This window comes from Musca domestica, unplaced genomic scaffold, assembly GCF_030504385.1.
Source record: "Musca domestica strain aabys unplaced genomic scaffold, Musca_domestica.polishedcontigs.V.1.1 13, whole genome shotgun sequence".
Taxonomy (NCBI): Eukaryota; Metazoa; Arthropoda; class Insecta; order Diptera; family Muscidae; genus Musca; species Musca domestica.
In genome coordinates this window covers 15,914,146-15,938,780 of record NW_026712172.1, presented here as the reverse complement: position 1 = coordinate 15,938,780, position 24,635 = coordinate 15,914,146, and the positions used below count along the sequence as shown (strand labels likewise).

Sequence of the window (24,635 nt, the reverse complement as noted above, 5' to 3'; positions counted from 1 at the left end):
AAAAGATGTATGCATGAAGGTAGGTTCAAACTTCTGAATTTATTTAAGTTATACTTAAGTTCGAACGGTATTAATTACAGGTTGAGATAAAAAAAATACTGCAACAAAGTCAAAGGCCATAATCTCTAATTTTTTTTTAATTTTATTGAATGAAAGCAAAAAATTTCGGAAATAGCATCAAATTTTTGGTGCTATAAGGTCCGTCAGAATTTTTATATTATTGAGAAGCATGTAGGAAATCTCTTCATAATTTATATCTTAAGCATATTTCAAGGTTTGCTTCATGATTTCGCACCACAAATTAAGTGATTGAAAAAAAAAAATATAAGTTGGTTTTGTAGCATAGTTTTAGGCAGAAGAAAATATATAGTTTTATTCATTTTCAAGAAAAAATTGAAGAACTACTGCTGTTGCCTTCTAGCAGCAGGGCCAAAAATCGTTAAAACTTTTAGATTCCTCTTCAAATAAATATTCAATTATAATTCAATTATGCGGTCTTTTAATGTCCCTTTTTCATACCCTCTTTGGCTGATTGTAAATAAACCCTTATTATAATCTTCAAAAACGTCCATTTTTAAAATGGAAGCAGTTGCGAAAAGTTCTGTTTTCTTTCTTTTTTGTGGACATTGTATTCCTCCAAGTTTTTGATAGGTAAAAAAATAAAGATCTAAATCTTTTGTAATTCAATTATGGGGCCTTTTAATGTTGTCCATTTTTCATACCCTCTTTGGCTGATTGTAAATAAACCCTTATTATAATCTTCTAAAACGTCCATTTTTAAAGTGGAAGCAATTGCGAAAAGTTCCGTTTTCTTTTTTTTTTTTGTGGACATTGTCTTCCTCCAAGTTTTTGATAGGTAAAAAAATAAAGATCTAAATCTTTTGTAAATAGAAGACTTCCTCCGGGTTTAACAAAAAGCACAGGGGTTTTACCAAAAAACTTCTCTTAGACATTCTATAGAAAGTGCAACTTTTCAGTAACAAAAACATGTCTCTATTATATTTTTTTGTTTAAATTTTATTATCTTTTACAAAATTATAAATTAAACAAATGTTTTTCTTGTCTTGAATGAATGAAAATAAAGTTTCTTATAAAAATGGAAATGCTGAGGTTGAAAAGACAAATTCTTACAAAGATGGAAACTCTACAACTTCCTCCTGGCATAATTCGGCTATGAAAGTTCATGTAATCTCGCTTATGTCTATGAAAAATAGTATTTACTAATTAATAGATCGATCAATGCCAGACAAATTCACAAATATTTATCGGAAAACATATTGTATTTTGAGGATGTTGTATATAAAACCTTATGATGTATTAACATAAAAAATAAACATTTGAAACGGATAATCCTACGTCTGTGTTATTGTTTTGGATACAAACAAAAGTGGGAAAAGCTGATGCAGCCTTAGAAAGTTGTGTGTTGTATTTTGGAAACAGAGAAGAAAATCCATTTCTATGTTGTGACTTATGAACCGACAATGATGTTGTTGATGGGGATGTGGATCAGCTTGACGAAGAAACCAATGAAGCCCATAATGCAGAAACCAATGGCGGTGGCAATGGCAATCTTTTGGAACTCTTTGCGATCGGGTTTGGTGCAACGTTTGACCAAACGAATGGAGTCCTTGGCGAAGACACGGCCAGGTTCACAGAATTTCACAACTTTATCCATGGCGGGTTAGTTTAGCTAAAAGAAAAAAAGAAAAATCTTAGAATAAATTGAAAAAAGTGCTAATAATAAATTGAAAAGAAAGGGGAAAACAGAAAGTGTGAACGAACAACTTGTTGTGATTGGCTATGACGTTGGGAAGTTTGTCGTCGTGGCATACGTCACACATTCGTTTAAATGCAGAAATTTCCCCAAAACGCATATCTGCTTCTTAGAAATTAATTCCTCACAAAAATGTAAATGTTTATAAACATTTTATTTCATATAATTAATAATAAATAATTCTTTCACATTTTCACACGCAACAGCACACATTTCTTTTCTCCTCCTCTCACAAACACACACACATTTATTCGCGACTTTTATAGCAAAATATCAGAGTTTTTCTTTTGATATATTTAGAAAACAATACACAATTTATAGAAAAACAAATATTTATTTATAATTACACGTAACAATTTCCTATTTTAACCAAAAATTATACTTTTTTTAATAATCTTTACAAAAACACAACGCACCTAGTTTTCGCTGCAGCAAGAGAAGTAACACGAATGAAGTACGTTTTAATTGTTGTATTGACGAAGACACGAATAAGATTGTTTGACACTTGTCAACGAAGTATACGAAGACACGACAAACGACGTGGCAACAGTGTTGCCAGCTTATTGGAAATAAATCAAATAAAAATTGCTCTACATGTTTTTTTCTTTTATTGATGAATAAAAGTAAGGTCAATAAATTGAATTACTTTAACAACAAAACCACAAATAAATAAATCATATTCTATTTAGGTTTTTTATTCATATTTCTAAAAATTTATAAGCCGTATTAGCAATAATTAATGTGGCAACATATCATCTTACAAAGACAGCTGTCAAATTATTTTTGTTATGTCTTTTGAACTGTTTGACATTAAAATCTTTAAAATGTTGCCAGAAAGTAGATTTTGTGTACCTAATCTTCAACTGCGAAGGGTATTTTTATTGGAGAATTCATGGTAGAATCAAGGATGTAAGGTCATGCAATCAAATGTTTAGAAAATGCAGAGATTGGTATGCTTATTTGAAATGACTTTACCTTCTTAATTTTACCATGGAAGAATTATGAAAGTAACATTTTTAAAAAAAAAAAATATTAATTTAACATCATCTCATTGCCAAAATGTATATTTATAAATCGATTGTATGTACACATATCAGAGATGGAAACCTGTTTTCTATACGATGCAACTCGACAATGTAACAGAAAATGCCAAAATGTATATGATTACTTGCAATGACTCACTAATTCCCAGAAATACAGGGTGGGAAGAAAAAAAACTGCCACCAACTTTAGACTGCTGTCATTTCTAAGTCACTCGTCCGACAGCTGTTAAAATTATTCCAGTGACAGCTCATTATATTGTTTACAAGCGTACAAAAGCATTTTGGTGAGAAATTTCCAGAAAAAAGTTATTCTGAGAATTCAATAGTGTTAGTGTGATTTCTTTATATTTAGCTGGAAAATCACAATTGGCTATCGTTAGAGCACTCCAGCATTTAAATGTGAATAAATCTTTTGTGTCTCGTACCATCCCTCGTTCCCGTGATACTGGTAGCTTAGCCGGTCAGAAGAAAACAGCAACATCAGCAGAAGAGGCTTGAAAAGTAAAGAAGCGACTTGACCGCAGACCTTGGACATTCCAACAGGACTCAGCACCATCGCACTCAACACGCGCCACCCAAGAATTTTTACAAAATGAGGTTCCTCGCTTCATTCCCAACGCACAATGGCCTCCAAAATCTCCGGATACCAATCCGTTGGACTATTGCGTCTGGAGTATTTTGGGAAGCAAGTTTGACACTAAAAAAGCGCTTCGCCGGGAATGGGCCAATTACCGCAGAGCAACATTCGGGCATCGCCAAAGGTGACCAATTCGAAGAAATCTAAACTTATTCTAAAATTTGAAGCTATTTTCGACATTTTGCTTTCATTCAATAGAATTTAAAAAAATGTAAATATTATGGTGTTTGTCTTTGTTGCAGTTTTTATATCTCACCCTGTAATTTGTCTGTTCAAGAACTGCAAGAATGTAAAAGTGTCTACTACGGTAACCGATATTCCCTTTATGATATCGAAAAAAATTACAAAAATAGTAGTTACTTGCAGGTTCTGGAAAAGAGCAAATGTGTATACTAATTTACCATGTTATAACCATGGTACAATAAAAAGGTAAGGTAGAGCTACCAGCTGATTACAATTTTTTTCTAAGTGTGCTCGACTTCTGCCTATTTTGTGTATGTATTTATAGTTTCGGCAAATAGAAACAAAATATTTTCAAAATTAATGATTGGTAGAAACTTAAATTGCGGGACGCGCATTATTGATATAAACCAGTATTGCGGTTCTCTACAGGTTCAAGTACATAAGAAGCTTAAAGTCATGGCTACGCATATTTTCCGACATTTTATAAAGGGATTACAGAGCCGCACTAAAATTCTGCCGTCGTTTTCCATTATAATTTAACATTAGCCATGACTTCAAGCTCTTTGTGTACTTGCACCCTAACTCATTTTTTGAGTTACCGACAAAAATCGGTAACTTTCAAATGCAAAATTTGATATACCAAAGAAATAAAAGTTGATAACATTGGTATCTATCGGTAGGCCTTAGCGACTACTTTAATTTCGTCGCTAACTTACCGACAAATATCATTAATTACCAAAATTATAAGCATTTTAATTTTATTGTACCATGGTTATAACCATGGTAGAAGAACATAGGTAGATGCATTAACGCTTGGGAAGATTGATATGTCAAAATTTTTAAAATGTTTTGCGAAAACTAAGTAGATTCTTATATGTTTTCTTATACGACGATATCGGCGGATGTTATCATATGTGTTTTTCAACATTTTTTACAAATTTCAACAATTTTTCATTCAAAAATTTTCAATTTCAAAATCGGTTTGACAGTTCATTGTCCCAGCAGCTGTGTCGATGCGACTACCTGCATTTTTCTACCATGATTATAACCATTTAAAGTTGTTTGAAAATAAATAACTGTTTGACGTTGCACGGAACTTTGAAAATCAGAGTTCATTTATAGTTATAGCCATGGCTCAATAAGATAGTTTGTTCAACTTCACAGAAACTAGAAAAATGCAACTCTGTGCTGGAGTCTCATAGTGCCAAATATACTTTTAAATATGCAACAGTAGGTTTTGTTAATTTTTTTTAACAAAATTCTTATATTGGGGAAACCCGCGAAACAAAAATGGAATTTCGGGGTTATTCCACAAGATGAAATCTAAAATAGTAGGATAATACAGTTTGATCACAAAATTGTACAATTTGTCATCTATTTACGTTGAAAATTTGCATTTATTTTGCAACCAAATTTGAAATAATTATTGTATTTTTTATTCAAAACAATAGACACACATACACAAAATGTGTATATGTTTATTCGGGGCACCAAAAGAAAAAAAATGTATTTGGGGGGTAGATTTGTTCTACCTTCTGTAATTGTTATGGTTACAGCAAAATATAAGCAATTCGTCATACGCAAATATTTTAGATATACTGTACTTGACTTTTTACTGTTTCCTTATCAAAAAAAAATGTAGTAAAACCCAAGCAAATGTGTATGGCATTTTCTTTTTTGTTTTCTTTCGAAACGAGCTTAATTATCTGTAATTTGGAGTGAAATGAACGGTCCGGGTGTTAATTGGTAACAGTGTGACATCTATTGACGAATAGTAAAGGAGAAACGGTATGATATGAAGAGCATTGCCAGACGTAAAAGTCTTGACTGTTTTAGTTTGCTTTTATTCATGAATTCAAAATGTTATTTATAAAATATGGGGAATATGGAGAGTTGTTTTACCCAAATTCAAGGAGCTAGGATCAGTATTCAATCTTTATTACATTTATTTATATATAACTTCAACATAACACTATGCACCAATGTAGGTATAGTGTTTGTTATTGATCATCGTATCCGCTTATCTTTTAAATATTTTGGAATTTGTTGATAAGAGACAATAAAAAGCCATTGCACTAAGTGTCTGATTTCGTTGATGCGATACATTCTTTTTGAAAAATTGGTGTAAAACAAAATAAACAAACGACAAATGTTTGTCACAATAAAAATACGCTTATCAACGACGACGCTCACTCATTGTGTGATACGATTCTTTGTTTGAGTCATTGATATGTGGTTTTTGTTGTTGCTATCGTTAAAAAGAAAACAAAAAAGAAGAAGACGGAAAACAAACTAATTGTATTACTAAAGAAAACAACGAAAAAAATAACAACAACCAGAACAATGAACAAATAACTACTGACGTACTTGCATATGGGTCTTAAAAACTATTAATAGGTATGTCTGTATGTATGTACACTTGAGTGTGTAAAAAAGTGAGAATTAATTGAATTGACGAAAAACGGAAATGCATATAGTGTTTACACAAACACCCACGATATGTTTGTACTTACACACACATGCACACACTAGCACACTGTATACTTTGTCAAAATTTGCTACAGATGACAAATACAGCATACCCAGTCTCGTCTCTAATAAACCTCCAGCCATTGTCCATTAACATGTACCTCACAATATTGTTTATTCTTTATTTAATTTAATTTTGTTTAACGCACACACACACACATCCACACATTAAGAGATTATTTCTTCTCTCGTTTTGTCTCAAAAAACATCGAACGACAACGACTAGGGAGGTTTGGAAAATTTTGCACTGCACTACAGCCATTGTCACGATTTTACAAGCGACGACAACATCCAAGTCTCATTCGTTTCGTTTCATTTGAAAATTGGCATTCGTTGGGTCGAGACACAGGTTTTATTCTTTGCCTTAACGCGTAGTTTCTTTCCATTAACAAAGCAGAAGTGTGCATTTATCTACACAACTTAATAAAAAAAAACAAATATTATTAAAAATGAAACAACAATTTGGAATCCTGACCATTTTCATTGTAGCTGGATTATTTTTGGATAATATCAATGCATTACAGTTTACCGATTGTGGTGAGTATTGAAAATAAAGACAATTTTTCGGAAATAGCAATGTGAGAGAGTTAGGATGTAGGCATGGTACAATAAGGAGGTAGAAAAGCTTCGTAAAATTACAGAAATACAGCCCTGAGGCTATGCCAACTTACTGTCAAATTGTTATTACCTATTCAATATTCTTCCTCATTTTTAAAATTAGTTAAACAGCGCGAAAAAGGAATGAAATGCCAGGAATTTCTTTCAAAAATATGATTTAAATAGTTGGATTTTTCAACTACATGGCAAAACTGGCGAATAGCTTAAATGTGCGTCCCGCAATCGGACGCGTCATCCAATTATTGATTTTGAAAACATTTTGTTTTTATTTTTCAAAAGAATAAATACATACACAAAATTGGCAGAAGTCGGGCACACTTAGAAAAAAAATTGTAATCAGCTGGTAGCTCTACCTAACCTTTTTATTGTACCATGGGTGTGAGTACATAAAAGCTTGAAGTCATGGCTAGGCATATTTTGTGACAATTCATAAAGGGATTACAGAGCCGCACTAAAATCTTGCCGTCGTTTTGCATTATAATTTGACATTAATATGCCTAGCCATGACATCGAGCTTTTTATGTACTGGCACCTCAATATTTACCTATATTGGGTCTGTCTGGTTACTTTTCCTGCAGGAATTGTCCAGTAACATCTTTCTGAGAGAGAGTAAGGTAGTTTTTATTCTCTTTTGCAACGAAAATGCGAAAAGTAAACAGACCTGCAGAAGCTTGCAACTAATCAGCTGATTTGTCAAAACAAATCAATTTGTCCCCCATTAAAAGAAAGAAAGCACCACCAATTTTACAATTTTATAAATAAAAAGGAAATTATCAATAAAAAATATGAGTAATAAAAGAAAGAGAGATCCGGAATCCTTTAAACGTGTTGCTAATGGCATTTGTCTAAAAATGTTGGAAATGTTCTTTTATTTTCTTATTGCATATTAATATTTAAACAATTAGTCTCGCTAATTCGAAAAACATATTTTCAAATTGAAAGCACAAAAAGAAATAAACAAACAATAGGAAACATCTGATTGAATGTCGATGAATGAGAAGAAGAAGAGTTGCAAGTGATTGCAAGAATAAATTTGTCGAGCAAGAATTTGCAAACTCTCACTGAAAGAACTGTCAAAATTTCTCTCTCCAAACGCTATCTTTTTCAGAACTTTCGGGTTAACAGACAACTTTCAGTAAAAATTTGTAACCATTGTTACAAATTTTAGGGTATCCAGACACACAAAATAACTTTATTACAAAATGCAGGGTGAGATAAAAAAATGCAACAAAGTCAAACGTCATAATTTTTTAATTTTTTTATTTTTAATTTTATTGAATGAAAGCAAAAAATGCCGGAAATAGCATCAAATTTTAGAATAAGTTTAGATCTGTTCGAATTGTTCACCATTGGCACGAATTATGCCCTTCAAACAGCCAATGAAATCGTCACACGCTGCCCGCATGTTGCTCTGCGGCATTTCGGCACATTCCTGGCGAAGCGCTTGCTTGAGGTGATCGATCGACACTTTGGTATTTTTATTTAGTGCCAACCTTGCTTTCTAAAATACTCCAGACACAATAGTCCAACGTATTGGTATCCGGAGATTTTGGTGGCCATTGTGCGCTGGAAATGAAGCAAGGAACTTCATTTTGTAAACATTCTTGGGTGGCGCGTGCTGAGTGCGATGATGGTGCTGATGCCTGTTGGAATGTCCAAGGTCTGCGGCCAAAATGTTTGCCTGCCCAAGGCTTTAATACACCCTCCAGAATATTTTCGCGATAATATTCGGCATTTATTCTAATGCCACGGTCGATTAATAAAAGCGGAGAGGGACCATCGGCTCTTATGGCGGCCTACATGGCCGGCGCTTGAGTTATTCTGGTGGCCAAACGAAGGTGAACACTTTCAGCTGACCTCTTTGTGCAAAAACACGATCAATTTGTTTGTTTACAAACTGCTGGACAACGAATGTTTTCTCAACGGAGAAAACCAGATTCAGCAGTTCACGGCCAAGCGAAGCAACTCTTTAGCTCTTTTGAGACTATTTTCTTTCTGTTGCGGTATAAGTTCTTGCACTTTTGAATTTCAATGGCGAGCTCATTTTTCAAAATTTGCCGGAATGGAATATTGCGATATGTTCAGCTCGCGAGCCATTTTTCGGCCACAACAATGCGGGTTTTAATCAAGTCGCTTCTTTACTTTCTGCGAACCATTTCTGCTGATGTTGCTGTTTTCTTCCATCCACTTCCTTGACGTCGGGCTACGCTTCCAGTACCACGGTAACGAACGATGGTACGAGACACAAAAGATTTATTCACGTTTAAATGCTGGAGTTATCTAACGATAGCCCCTTGTGGTTTTCCAGCCAAATATAAAGAAATCACACTATCACGCTTGAATTCCATTACGAATAACTTTTTTTGTGGAAACTTATCAACAAAATGCTTTTGTGCGCTTGTAAACAATATAATGAGCTGTCACTGGAATAATTTTAACAGCTGTCGGACGACGAGGCTTAGAAATGACAGCAGTCTGAAGTTGATAGTAGTTTTTTCATCGAAAGAACATTTTAGTTTATTGTTTTTAGTGTTTCCGAATTGAGCCAAAATGTTTAAGAATTCTTCATTTTAGGTGAATGGAAGAAATGTTTCACATCAAATTTCCCGAGAGGTCATCAAGCAACAGAAACCTGAAACTATAATTAAGCTGTTTCAAAACTACAAATTATATAACATTTTACTATGATAGGCGATTTTCCCTTTATGATATCGTAAAAAAATCCAAAAATTGTTGATTCTTGCAGGTTCTGGAACAGAGCAAATATTTTATTACAATTTTTTTAATGGGTTCATTATAAATAATAGTTTTTTACCTTAATCTCTTAGACGTTGTGAACCGGGCCATAATCATTTAAGTTCATCAATAATCAATAATACCATATTACGCTGGCCAACAGAAATCTGTTAATAATAATAAAAATACATTAAGATAAAAATTTTAAAGAAATTTGAAGTTCAATGAAGTTTTCTTGTTTTCGCATTTTTTTTAAATGAGTTAAAACTCTCCAGATTTATTCGTTGTAGGTAGGTAGGTGGTTGCAAGAGGAGATATATTCCATATCTAATTTTACTTTAAGCCTTAAAGTTTAAGGCGTTGATCACAAGTAATAAAAAAATATAAAATTTATCCTTTAAGACAAATATATTAAATTTGAAGAAACTGTTGAAACAAAAACCAAACTGTGATTCTCATATGAAAAGAGAAGAGAGAGGTGAAAATCAAAACATAAACCCTCTATAGGTTATATGAATCACTTGTGTATGCAGTAACAAGAACCCACAAAAAACAGAACTGTTAATCACATAATTGAACAAGCTTTAATTAAACAATTAATATTTTCTTAAAAATATCACGTAATCTTGTTCTAGAAAAACATGATCCCTTTTTTTTTCTTTTGTGAGTAATTGTAAACATCTTTGCTATCGTTGAGGGCCGCTAGTTTTTCTTATTTATGTACACACACATAAGTATATACGTGCATAAAAGCTTAATTGATGTTTTCCTTTTCTTTTTTCTCCTCTTTTATAGGCTCCAAAACGGGCAAATTTACAAAAGTCTCGGTCTCCGATTGTGATACAACAAAAAATGAATGTATATTGAAACGCAATTCGACGGTGTCCATTACCATTGACTTTTCGTTGGGTAAGCAGAGTGTGATCATGAACCTACGATAAAGAGAAAAAAACATTAATTATTTTGTTTTTAGCTGAAGATGTCAAGGCAATCCAAACAGTGGTGCATGGCAAGGTGATGGGTGTTGAAATGCCATTCCATTTACAAAATCCTGATGCCTGTGTTGATAGTGGCCTCAAGTGCCCATTGGATAAGGGTGAAACCTATGAATACACAGCCAGTTTGCCCGTCTTGAAAGCCTATCCCAAGGTTAATGTTATGGTCAAATGGGAATTGAAAGATCAAAATAATGAGGACATTGTATGTGTAGAAATTCCCGCCAAAATTCAATAAATCCTGACTTCAAGGAGTATTATACAAAACCAAAAAAAAAAAAAAGAATTCTCAAATCTACATTATTATTTTTAATGAAAAAAGAAAATAAATGTTTTATGTTTTATAAATAATATATACGGATTTTTCTTGTTACAAAAGCGTGAGCAAAACCATTGTACACTGAACTATCTAACAACTTTTCTATAGAAACATTTTTTATCGAACGACTTTTCTATCAAAAGAGGCTGTCATCGAATAAGTTTACAAAGGAAAAAGTTGTAATCGAATGATTTTTCCATTGAAAAAGTTATGATCGAAAGATTTTGCATTGAAAAATTTGTCATCGAACATCTTCTCTATAGAAAAATTTGTTGTTCGATAACAACTTTTCCTATAGAAAAGTAGTTCGATAACAACTTATTCTGTAGAAAAGTTGTTCGATAACAAAATTATTGATAGAAATGTTGTTCGATAACAAAATTATCTATAGAAAAGTCCTTCGATAACAAATTTACTATAGAAAAAGTTGTTATCGTACAAATTTTCTATAGAAAAGGTTATTATCGAACAGCATTTCTACAGAAAAATTTGCTATCGAACAACTTTTCTATAGAAACAGTTGTTATCGAACAATTTTACTACAGAAAAAATTGTTATCGAACAACTTTTCAATAGAAAACGTTGTTATCGAAACACATTTCAATAGAAAATGTTGTTATCGATCAACTTTTCTATAGGAAAAGTTGTTATCGAACAACTTTTCTATAGAAAAAGTTGTTATCGAACAACTTTTCTATAGAAAAAGTTGTTATCGAATAACTTTTCTGTAGAAAAAGTTGTTATCGAATAACTTTTCTATAGAAAAAGTTGTTATCGAATAACTTTTCTATAGAAAAAGTTATTATCGAACAAATTTTCGATAGAAAAACTTGTTATCGAACTACTTTTCTATGGAAAATGTTGTTATCGAACAACTTTTTTATAGAAAATGTTGTTATCGAACAACTTTTCTATAGAAAATGTTGTTATCGAACAACTTTTCTATGGAAAATGTTGTTATCGAACAACTTTTCTATGGAAAATGTTGTTATCGAACAACTTTTTTATAGAAAATGTTGTTATCGAACAACTTTTCTATAGAAAATGTTGTTATCGAACAACTTTTCTATGGAAAATGTTGTTATCGAACAACTTTTCTATAGAAAATGTTGTTATCGAACAACTTTTCTATAGAAAATGTTGTTATCGAACAACTTTTCTATAGAAAATGTTGTTATCGAACAACTTTTCTATAGAAAATGTTGTTATCGAACAACTTTTCTATAGAAAGTTTTGTTATCGAACAATACTTCTATAAAAAATATATTTATCGAACAACTTTTCTATAGGAAAAGTTGTTATCGAGAAAATGTTGTTATCGAACAATTTTTCTATAGAAAAAGTTGTTATCGAACAACTTTTCAGTAGATAATGTTGTTATCGAACAACTTTTCTAAAAAAATATTTTTATCGAATAACTTTTCTATAGAAAACGTTGTTATCGAACAACTTTCCTGTAGAAAACGTTCTTATCGAACAACTTTCCTATAGAAAAAGTTGTTATCGAACAACTTTCCTATAGAAAAAGTTGATATCGAACAACTTTCCTATAGAAAAAGTTGATATCGAACAACTTTCCTATAGAAAAAATTGTTATCGAATAACTTTCTTATGGAAAAAGTTGTTATCGAACAAATTTTCTATAGAAAAAATTGTTATCGAACAAATTTTCTAAAGAAAAAATTGTTATCGAACAACTTTCCTATAGAAAAAATTGTCATCAAAAACTTTTCTATAGGAAATTTTGTTATCGAACATCTTCTTTAAAAATAAATGTTTTCGAATATATTTCTAAAGAGAACATATGACATTTTTCCCTAAAAAAACAAAGGGTTAAAAAATTGAAAAAGCGGCTATCGAGCAATTGTTCTTCTCACAATAAATATGACTTCCAGCTTGTAAAATAAACAACAAATGTATAGAACATATAGAAAATTCAATTTATTTTTGCATAGCACATATTTTTATGTAAAATATATTCGAATTATACAATGTAATATATATCTGTAATATTATTGACATTTTAAATTCTTGCGGCTTACCTTATAAACAATCAAATCACTTAAGGTTAGATGAGGCGAATGTTTGTCAATAGAAAATTGTGGATTTTAATGAAATTGAAAGTTATTAATAATATGTTTATGAAAAAAAATGGTTCAACAAACTAAGCACAGACGAAAGGAATCTAAAACTAAAGAAACACTTATACACTAAAACTGCAATCTTAAAAAATATTTAAGTTGTGTTAAACGTTCATTAACATTCTATCTCCTAGGAAAAGTTAATTTTATTCCATTAGAATATTCAGTTCAGTTTGAATTTTTTTGTATATAAATTGTATATTTATGTGAATTAGGCGAGTTACTTTTTTTTGGGTCTATGAAAAATAGAAAAACAGAAAAATTTGTATTGTATAAAATTTTAAATTATTTACAAATATTTCTTATATAGTTATAGTAGTTTTAGAATTAGAAATTACAAGGGTCTACAGAACAATATCTTTGCTGAAACGTTGTAAACATTTGTTTAGGAAAAACTTGTTTTTGACAAAAAATTTATTTATAGACATTATTGTTATCGAAAATAGTTTTTCGAAAAAAAATTTTTCCAAGAAAAATTTGATATCGAATCATTTTTCTGTACAAATATGTTGTTATCGAACAAAAAATTTGTTATCAAACTATTTTTCTACAAAAAAAAATGTTATCGAACTATTTTTCTATTGAAAAAATTGTTATTGAACTATTTTTCTATAGAAAAAATTGCTATCGAACTATTTTTCTATAGAAAAAATTGTTATCGAACTATTTTTCTATAGAATAAATGGTTATCGAACTATTTTTCTATAGAAAAAACTGTTATCGAACTATTTTTCTATAGAAAAAAATTTTATCGAACTATTTTTCTACAGAAAAAATTGTTATCGAATTATTTTTCTACAGAAAAATTTGTTATCAAATTATGTTTCCATAGAAAAAATATGAATTCGACGACATTTTACTAAAATTGTAGATATTTTCAAATTTGTAGACCCAGAGTTTTGCTGATTTTTTTTTTAAATTGTTTTATCTTTGCCTTTACTATGTATCTGCAATTTGAAACAATATTTTGTTTGTTTTGAACTTATAGCTGCAAAAAAAAATGTTTTTTTTTCTAAATTACTCCATGGCATAATCATCCCAGTTATACCAACCACCTGTTCTGTTTGTGCCAACCATAAACTGTGTAAAAGTTGATGATGCTGGGATTGCCTTGTTTTTTCCTTGCCGATTTGTAGCAATGTCATTACCATCAATGGACGACTTCATATCCATTTGTGTACTATCGAAACGATTCAAGGGGTTACAATTATCCAACAATGAATGGGCATTTGCATATGTGGAGGAAATGGAACAAGCTTGGTCGAGATTTGCATGGCTGTTATCGGCAGCATAATCTTCATGTGACTTTTTACGTTTTAAAATTGCGGCATGCAATTCGCGGGAACAGCTATGGCCTCTTGACTGGGCACGCTGTACTTGTAAAATTGGTTCATATTCATATAGCTGGCTAGTATAGAAACGATCCAAATCAGCTTTGTTGTAAAATTCTTTAAGGCGGGCAAAGGCATTGCTGTAATCGAAATAAAGGTCATTTTTCATTTTTTACACAGTGATATTGAGGTTAAACTTCAACTTACCTAAAACTAATATTATGTTTATACATTAAGTAGGCAACAATGATGGTTAGACATTTCTGTTCGCCACCATTACAGTCAATTACTAAAATGGTACCACCACGCTGCAGGGCTTTGTTGATAAACTTAACCGCCCTATAACAGTTGGGTAGCACGGTTGTTAGATATGATTTTTCGCCAAAATTCAAATCGATAACATCAAACTCTTTGCCAAAATTTAATGCACCACCACTTGGACTGGGTTCGTAGTCGTCATGAAGATCACTTGAGGTCGATCTGTTACTGCCGTGTGCAGTATCATCATTACGGCAAAGTTTGAAAATTTCAAGCTGTTGGTTTGGATAGTAAAGTTCCTGTATGTGTTTATCAATAATGATGACATGTGTAAAACCATGAGCCCGAAGTTGTTCCTTTTTCCATGATATGAAATTTTTTGTCAGATATATGCCAGGCATTACATTCTCCACCATCAAATCTGTGTGTCCCGAGACCGGTGGGGACTGTTGTCCAATTGTTGAAGTCGTGTTAAACATTGTTGTTTGATTTAGTGCAGCCGAATTTCGAGGCATAGAAGTATTTGCGGTATTGTGGTTTACAATTTCCTGTTCCGTGTTGAGTGGTATTTGCTGTGCATTAGATGTTAAAACATGACTGACGGACGATTCAAATGACATTGTATCAAAATTATTAAATTCTTTTGAAGTCAAAGTGAAAATTTTGGGCAGTGTCTAAAAATAAAGCAAAAGAAAAGTAAAAAAATTATAAAATATTGGCATAAATTTGTTAATTTTTTTTATTGTTTAAATACGATTTTTAAGATAAAGATTATAAAATTGTTCAACATTGAAGATGGTTTAAAAAAATTCCTTTGGGAAGATATTATGGCTTAACGCTAGTTTAGTAAAATCTCGGTCTTTTTATTTTTTTTTTGGCCCGGGGTTCAACCTGCGTCATAGACCCGGACTTTTGGATTGAATATGGGGGTCCGTCCCCAAGAAAAAAATATTTTTCCGGGATCAGGGTGCAAATATTTACCTCTCTAAAAATCCGAGAGTTGTTCCGGTAATATATGCACAGACAATTTTCTGTCTTAAGCTGCAGTGTCCCTTTCGAACTTCAAATACCAAATTTGAAACAATTCCGGTGAATAATGTCGCTAAAATCGTCAAAATACCAAATATAGGGAGGAACCGTTATATAGGGGCTGTAAGAAGACGTGGACCTGCACAGACAATTTTCTGTCTTAGGCTGTAATATCCATTTCGAACTTTAAATACCAAATTTGAAACAATTCCGATGAATAATGTTGCTAAAATCATCAAAATACCGAATATCGTGAGGTACCATTATATGGGGGCTATACGAAGACGTAGACCTGCAAAGAAAATTTTCTGTAATAGGCTGTAGTTTTCATTACGAACTTCAAATACCAAATTTTAAAAAATTCCGATGAATAATGTCGCTAAAATCATTAAAATACCGAATATCGTGAGGTACCGTTACATGGGGACTATAAGAAGACGTGGACCTGCACAGACAATTTTCTGTAGCAGGCTGTAGTATCCATTTCGAACTTTAAATATCAAATTTGAAACAATTCCGGTGAATAAAGTCACTAAAATTGTCAAAATACCGTTTATCGGGAGGTACCCTTACATGGGGGCTATACCAAAACGTGGAACTACATGGCCCATTTTCAATACCAAAAGTCCTGCAAACATAATATACATTTGAGTAAAATTTAGAGTGATTTCCACAGACGGACGGACATTTCTAAATCGACATAGAATTTTATGCTGATCCAGAATATATATACTTTGTGGGGTCTAAAATGTATATTTCGAGGTGTTACAAAAGGAATGACAAACTTAATATAACCTCCACATTATGGTGGAGGGTATAAAAGCAATACAGCGTTTGTTTGTTTGTTTTCATTAACGGGCAACAGATTAAAAAAAGTCACAAAAATAAAAACAAGAAAATAGCAAAGAAGAAGGTGGAGAACTCATTCCCCACCGACTAACCAAGCAATGGACGAAAAATAAAGAAAATATCTCGCTTCTCGCTCTATCAACATTGACCTCGTTTGTACCTCAAAAGAGGGAAAATAATGGAAACTTTAATAATGAAAACAAAAAAAAAAGAAAACACAAAATAAGCAAAAAAATATATAATAATTATAAAATTTAACTCACCATTGTTTTGCAAACATACAAAGTTATGCATTTAGTAAATATTTATAGACATTTTCTCCAAAAAAAATTGTAATTATTTTACAAACTGCTGTTTCCAACAAAAAGCAGCCCTCAATTAAATCGCCTTTGTAGAAAGTTTTCTTTGCAAAAAATTAACTTGTTTCGCTTTTCTTTATGACCGTCGCAGCAGCTACACTTTACTACACTACAATAACTTTACGGCGTTTGTTTTGCTTCTTTTTCTTATCGGCTTCTGTTTTTACTGTTATTTTCCCCCTTTGTAATAAGGCTGCAAATTATTATTTTGATGTGTTAGGAAAAATCACACACATTTTACGCCGCGCCGATTCCTACGTTGTTGTACAAACATATTTTTGTTGTGTCTGCTATGGTTTTTTCGCGCAATTTTTTGTTTCTTTTATGCGTTGCTTCCCATCCAAATGCTCACTGCTGCTGCTTCTTCTTCTCCTTTCACATATAAAAAAAGCCTTGACTTTTAATTCGAAATAATTGTGATATATATGTTTTGTTTCTTGTAAACTATATAATTTTTAAGGTATGATGTTATTGTAGTTTTAAATTCTACAGTGGAATTTCTTAAATCTGAAAATATTTAATTGTTTTCACTAGTTTTGGTCGTTTCTTGTGTGCGCTTTCCTATTTTCTTTATCAAACTAGGGATCTGGAAATCCATTCATTCATAAAGGAATCTATAAATCGACTATCGCTTACGCTTACAAAAAATCGTTTATTTTGCAATCGACTTTTCAGTCCTCATAGAGCGTTTACATAGATTTTGAGATAAATTACTGAACAATGGAATAATTACAATAAATTTAACGTTACATAGTCAAAGTAATCATCGTGGTTAACCAGATAGACATTTAAATATGCAGAACCTAAAAACTGAATTAATATTTTTAAGGAACGCGCATTATTTATGTAATTATGTTTACAGAACAAGTGAAATAATTAACATACGGATAATATATAGGGTGAGATGAAAAAACTGCAATCAACTTCAGACTGCTGTCATTTCAAAGCCACACGCCCGACAGCTGTTAAAATTATTCCAGCTCATTATATTGTTTACAAGCGTACAAAAGCATTTAGCTGAGAATTTTCCAGAATAAAGTTATTCGTGATGGAATTCAAGCGTGATAGTGTGATTTCTTTATATTTGGCTGGAAAGCCACAAGTGGCTATCGTTAGAGCACTCCAGCATTTAAATGTGAATAAATCTTGTGTGACTCGTACCATCGCTCGTTACCGTGATACTGGTAGCGAAGCCGCCCGACGTCAAGGAAGTGGACGGAAGAAAACAGTAACGTCACCAGAAATGGTTCCAAAAGTAAAGAAGCTGCTTGATCGAAACCCGCGTCGCAGTGGCAGAAAATGGCTCGTGAGCTAAACATATCGCAATATTCCATTCGGCAAATATTGAAAAATGAGCTCGGGATAATAAAGCCATTGAAATTCCAAAAAGCGCAAGAACTTACACCGCAACAGAAAGAAAATAGACTCAAAAGAGATAAAGAGTTGCTTCGTGCCAAAGGCGACCAATTCCTACAAATCCAAACTTGTTCTAAAATTTGATGCTATTTCCGATATTTCTTGCTTTCATTCAATAAAATTAAAAAAATGTCAAAATTATGACATTGTTGCTGTTTTTTTTTATCTCACCCTATATATGGTAATCGGATTGCAGCATGGTAGAAGAATATAGGTAGTCGCATCGACACAGCTCACGCTTTTTTGAGTGACTGAAGTCATCGACTGGCTTCATCGGAAAAGAACAAAGGAGCATAGGGCCAAAATCGAACTAAGTCAACCTAAAACTCTTTGTGCCTCTACGAAGAGGCCAGCCCATGATCCAAGTATAAGGGTGGAAATACATAAAGCGCATATTTGACTGGCTTAAGTCACCGGCTGGCTTCTTCGTAGATGAACAAAGAAGTATTAGGTTGACTTAGTTCGATTTTTGCCCTAGGCTCCATTGTTCATTTCCGAAGAAGCCAGCCAGATAAGCGCTTTATGTATTCCCGCCTTAAGGTCCCCCTTCCAGCTCAGCTGATTACCAAACGATCTGCCAATTAAATTTTGAGTTCGCTGCAACCAAAACCAGCTTCAAAACCATGGTAGACGAATACAGGTAGCGGCATCACAAAGCTGCTGGAACAATGAAATGTCAAACCAATTTTAAATGAAAAATTATTCAAATTTTTCAAAAATTGTTGAAAAATGCATATCATAACAACCTCCGATTGGTGTCGTATAACATAACTTATAAAAATGTTTTTTTTTTTGAAGAAAAAAAAAAAACATTTTAATTTTTTTACATATCAATGTTCCCAAGCATTGATACATCTACCTGTATCCTTCTACGGTGCAGCAGAGCTGCAAACATATTCGCCACAAAATTCTTCTGTCAAGGCGAAAATATTTATTTTCACCTTAAGCATGAATTTTGACAAAGAGGACTTTATAATTGGGCCATGGGCCAGCCAATGACTTAAGTCAGCGAGGAAAGCGTTTTATGTATGCTCACCTTTGAATTGGCGTCGTATAAGAAAACATATAAAATTATTTATTTTAGAAAAGAAACTCTTAAACAAATTGACATATCAATGTTCCCAAACGTTGATACGACTACCTGCATTCTTCTATGAGAAGCTTGAAGTCATGACTAGGCATTTTTTGTGACATTTCATAAAGGGATTACAGAGCCGCACTTAAATCCTGCCGTCGTTTTCCATTATAATTTGACATTAATATGCCTAGCCATGACTTCAAGCTTTTTATGTACTTGCACCTTAAATACTGAGAATATTTGAACATTTTTTTTACTTTAGAAAAACTACTGTTGTCAAAAAAATCAATAAAATAACAACAACCAATTGAGAATATTTGAATTTCATGTTAGTGGTCAGCGCCATCCCTTCCGTTTTGGCGGCCATCCATTAAATTGAGAAGACAACCTTCGGGGGAAATTAACATACACGTGTGATATGATCTCGTTTAAGTTGGAGTACTTTTTTATGTATGTATGTATATTAATGCGTTTAATTTGGAAAGCCGTACAGAATATATAACTTGCCAGAATTGAATGTTTATTTATGCATTACTTCATGGTATCTATGAATATTTTGTAATGCTGATGACTTTTGTGTGTAAAATAATACTTTTTTTATCCATTCATTTGCCGAAACATAACCGGGAAGTTTTCCATATTCCGAAATTGGTAAGTTGGCCCACCAAATTGTGTTTACCAACAAAATTAAACCCATTTCTAAGCAGTTTCATTTACACCACACTAATTGCAAATGCTAACAACAACTTCACACTTAATTGTCTATTTGTTTTATTGATTAACAAATATGTATCGATTATTTCGAACCCGCCCCCAAAAAGTGATGGGCACAATGTAAATAAATAGGTTTGTATCAACATTTCATATTTTTTATGATTTGACGCGAGAGGAGAGAGATTTCACAAACTTGGCGTTTACATATGTGCTGTCACTTTTATTATCCATGCGTATTTCCATGTGTATGTCAAAATAGCCATTTTGCATATGTTTTTTTTACTTCTTTTGGTTAAATTGTTTTATAAAAAAAGTATAATACCATGGTCAACAAATATAGGTAGATGCATCAACGCTCGGGAACATTTTCAAATATAAGTAGATTTTTATATGTTTTCATATACGAGGTTAATCAGATGTTATTATAATATGCGTTTTTGAAAAATTTTTACAAATTTGAATAATTTTTCATTCATAATTTTCAATTCCAAAATTGGTTTGACAGTTCATTGTCCCATAATATGTGTCGATGCGTCTACCTGTGTTCTTCTACCGTGTATACTACTTTAGGCATGACTTTTTAGCGCAAATTTAACTTTTACGCAACAAAGAAACAACACTTTTGACGGAAACAGGGCTTGCTGTGATCGAAAAAGTACATATGCACTTTACTCATGTTTTTACAACTGAAATATCGTCCATGTATCAAACGATGTGTGCAACTTCTACATATCGAAAATTTGACACTACATATGTAAAACTTTTATCGCCTAATAACAACTTTAGAGAATTGCACAACTGATTGCAATGCTCTGAAAACTTTATCAGACGGAAGGAGTTTTACATACAGGGTGAGATAAAACAAAAATGCAACAAAGTCAAACGCCATAATTTTTTTTTATTTTTTTTTAAATTTTATTGAATGAAAGCAAGAAATGTCGGAAAATTTTGAATAAGTTTACATCTGTTCGAATTGAACACCTTTGGCACGAATTATGGCCTTCAAACGGCCAATGAAACCGTCACACGCTGACCGAATGCTGGTCTGCGGCATTTTGGCCCATTCTCGGCGAAGCGCTTGCTTGAGGTGATCGACACTTGGGAATTTTTTAGTGCCAACCTTGCTTTTCAAAATACTCCTGACAAAACAGTGCAACGGATTGGTATTCGGAGATTTTGGTGGCCATTGTGCGCTGGAAATGAAGCGAGGAACCTCATTTTTAACTATTCCATTGGGTGGCGCGTGCTGAGTGCGATGGTGCTGAATCCTGTTGGAATGTCAAAGGTCTGCGGCCAAAATGTTTGTGTACCCAAGGCTTTAATACACCCTCCAGAATATTTTCGCGATAACATTCGGCATTTATTCTGATGCCACGAGCGGACAACGATTTTTTTCCATCGGAGAAAACCAAGTTCGGCATTTCACCACTTTCGGCCAAGCTCTTTTGAGTCTATTTTCTTTCAGTTGCGGTGTAAGTTCTTGCACTTTTTGGAATTTCAATGGCTTTACCCCGAGCTTAGTTTTCAATATTTGCCGAATGGAATATTGCGATATATCAGCTCATGAGCCATTTTTCGGCCACTGCGACTTAGGTTTCGATCAAGTCGTTTCTTTACTTTCTGCGAATATCATAAAGGGAAAAACTGGAAGTTCTAGAACAGACCATTACCATTTCCATCACAATTCCTGTCGAAAACGTTGTTACCATAGTAGAAGAATACAGGTAGTCTCGTCGACACAGCTGCTAGCATAATAAACTGTCAAACCTATTTTGGAATTGAAATTTTTGAATGAAAAATGGTTCAAATTTGTGAACATTGTTAAAAAATGCATAACAACCTCTGATTCGCGTCGTATAGGAAAACATATACAAATCTACTTATTTTTGAAGAAACATTAAAATTTTTTGACATATCAAGGTTCTCAAGCGTTGATGCATCTACCTGTATTTTTCTACCATGCCCCAACATGACATGACGAGTAAATTAATCTCAGTTTATTTGCAAATGAACAATTTGGGATATCTTAAATACATTAATGCAAATGGAGTTTTTTTTAATGAATTATGTATATATTAATGTATTCGAAGTGTTATTAAAATATTTTCGTTAGCGAGAAGCTCAAAATAGAGTTAAATATATAAATACCTATGAACCTAACATGATTTTAGAATAAAAAATACTAACACACTCAACAACTGCGTTTTTCTTCTCTCCCTCTCTCTCGGACCAAATTAATTGACCACACTCAGCCTTTATGAGGCAGCTCATAAACAACCAAAACAAAACAAATAGTGACACTCTCACAATGATTGTTTTGAAATTAAAATATCTACGCAGAACAAACAAATCTATGGATGATGTCCCATATTTTTATTTCTTTGGTTTGAAAAAGATTCATTCGCATGTAATTTATCCCCTAAAAAGAGAGTGAGAGTGACATACATAACTCTTCTCTCAGAAAACGGCAATGTGCACTCTTTTGCTTTGAGAATTTTGAGGTAAAAGGGAATGGAGAAAATAAAAACAACGTGTTTCAGAGTTACGCCGTAACTCATATGACTGGAATTGTTTTGCCGAAAAAAAACAACAAAAACACGAAATCTAGTGTTTATAACAAAGCAAGATACAGTGTTTTAGGGAATACAGATACAGTGTTAAAATTGTAAAAATTGTTGAAAAACACGAATTATAATAACCTCCGAATGACGTCGTATAAGAAAACATATAAAATCTACTTATATTTGAAAAAACATTTAACATTTTTTCACATATCAATGTTCCCAAGCGTTGATGCATCTACCTGTATTCTTCTACCATGTCTCTTGCCCAAATAAAAAGTTGTTATCAAACACAATTTTCTTTGGAAAATTTTGTTATCGTCGAACTTTTCTATTGAAAAGAGAGTGAAGAGGATTTGAATAGAAAATTTTGATTTACATCTTAGAATCTTCGAGGGGCAAGTACGAGTAAAACACCAAAAAACTAGAGATGTACTAATAATTTTCAACTATTGTTTCTATAAAATAATTTTAAAGCGAATTTCGATTATATTTTTGTTTTAAAAAAATATCATCAACAGGGTGAGATGAAAAAACTGCAAACAATTTCAGACTGCTGTCATTTCTAAGCCACTCGTCCGACAGCTGTTAAAATTATTCCAGTGACAGCTCATTATATTGTTTACAAGCGTACAAAAGCATTTTGGCGAGAATTTTCCAGGCAAAAAAGTTATTCGTGATGGAATTCAAGCGTGATTTCTTTATATTTGACAGGAAAACCACAAGTGGCTGTTCTTAGAGCACTCCAGCATTTAAATGTGAATAAATCTTTTTGTGTCTTGTAACATCGCTCGTTACCGTGATACGTAGCCCGACGACGTCAAGGAAGTGGACGGAAGAAAACAACAACATTAGCAGAAATGTTTCGAAAAGTAAAGAAGCGACTTGTTCGAAACCCGCATCGCAGTGGCCGAAAATGGCTCGGGAATTGAACATATCGGAATATTCCATTCAACAAATATTGAAAAATGTGCTCGGGGTAAGCTATTGAAATTCGAAAAAGTGCAAGAACTTACACCGCAACAGAAAGAAAATAGACTGAAAAGAGCTAAAGAGTTGCTTCGCTTGGCCGCGAAAGTGGTGAACTGCCGATTTTGGTTTCGTTGTCCAGCAGTTTGTAAACAAACAAAATTATCGTGTTTGCTTTCCAAAGAGGTCAGCTGAAAATGTGCACCTTTGGTTGGCCACCAGAACCCAAGTGCCGGCCATGGTGATGGTGTGGGCTGTCATAACAGCAGATGGTAGCTCTTCGCTCGTATTAATTGACCGTGGCACCAGAATAAATGCCGAATGTTATTGCGGAAATATTCTGGAGGGTGTATTAAAGCCTTGGGTACGCAAACATTTTGGCCGCAGACCTTGGGCATTCCAACAGGACTCAGCACGCACCACCCAAGAATGGTTACAAAAGAAGGTTCCTCGCTTCATTTCCACCACACAATGGCCACCAAGATCTCCGGATACCAATCCGTTGGACTATTGTATCTGGAGTATTTTGGAAAGCAAGTTTGGCACTAAAAGACACCAAAGTGTCGAATGCAAAATACCGCAGAGCAACATTCGGGCAGTGTGTGACGGTTTCATTGGCCGTTTGAAGGCCATAATTCGTGCCAAAGGTGACCAATTCGTACAAATCGAAACTTATTCTAAAATTTGATGCTATATCTGACGTTTTTTTTTTTTCTTTAATTCAATAAATTTAAAAAAAAGTAAAAATTATGGCGTTTGACTTTATTGCAGTATTTTATCTCACCCTGTATATTTCCATTGATGTACTTTCTGAAACTACAATCACCCCGTGTTCATGAATGTCATTTTGACATTGTCTCAGAGACAGGTAAAGAGAGTACTCTGAGAGTTGACATTTCACAAGAAATGTACACAATTTTGTAAGTAGGCACCTACCTATCTCAATACTAAAAAAAAACAAGAAATATCCTGTCAACAACACCTTATAGCATGTTTCCATTGGAAACCGAACAACGTTGTTCGTTCTCAGAATTATGTACACGAATTAACCCGTTCATACGGCACGATGCGTAATTCATAGTAAAATAATTCCTTT

At 33.0% G+C, this 24,635-nt stretch overlaps 3 protein-coding genes across 4 annotated transcripts; 1 reads left to right on the top strand and 2 right to left on the bottom strand.

The window, feature by feature from the left end:
• Positions 1-1,236: 1,236 nt before the first annotated feature.
• Positions 1,237-2,346, bottom strand: LOC101893770 (protein transport protein Sec61 gamma-2 subunit). 2 transcript variants are annotated; one of them, XM_005187415.4, is made up of 2 exons: positions 2,191-2,346; positions 1,237-1,690 (listed from the first exon to the last, which is right to left on the bottom strand). In XM_005187415.4, exon 2 carries the CDS (start codon positions 1,673-1,675, stop codon positions 1,469-1,471), a length of 207 nt encoding a protein of 68 aa, XP_005187472.1. In that variant the 5' UTR covers positions 1,676-1,690; positions 2,191-2,346; the 3' UTR covers positions 1,237-1,468. The 2 variants fall into 2 exon arrangements, with proteins under 2 accessions (XP_005187472.1, XP_019893724.1); XM_020038165.2 differs by lacking the exon at positions 2,191-2,346 and adding an exon at positions 2,122-2,146.
• A 4,088-nt stretch (positions 2,347-6,434) lies between these two features.
• LOC101894052 (NPC intracellular cholesterol transporter 2 homolog a) lies at positions 6,435-10,866 on the top strand. Its single transcript, XM_005187417.4, has 3 exons — positions 6,435-6,703; positions 10,316-10,429; positions 10,494-10,866. Exons 1-3 carry the CDS (start codon positions 6,616-6,618, stop codon positions 10,751-10,753), a joined length of 462 nt encoding a protein of 153 aa, XP_005187474.1. The 5' UTR covers positions 6,435-6,615; the 3' UTR covers positions 10,754-10,866.
• Positions 10,867-12,751: 1,885 nt separating this feature from the next.
• Positions 12,752-17,367, bottom strand: LOC101894225 (uncharacterized). The gene is made up of 3 exons (XM_059118678.1): positions 16,706-17,367; positions 14,514-15,238; positions 12,752-14,446 (listed from the first exon to the last, which is right to left on the bottom strand). The coding sequence occupies exons 1-3, from the start codon at positions 16,706-16,708 to the stop codon at positions 13,993-13,995; spliced, it is 1,182 nt and encodes a 393-aa protein (XP_058974661.1). The 5' UTR covers positions 16,709-17,367; the 3' UTR covers positions 12,752-13,992.
• Positions 17,368-24,635: the final 7,268 nt, after the last annotated feature.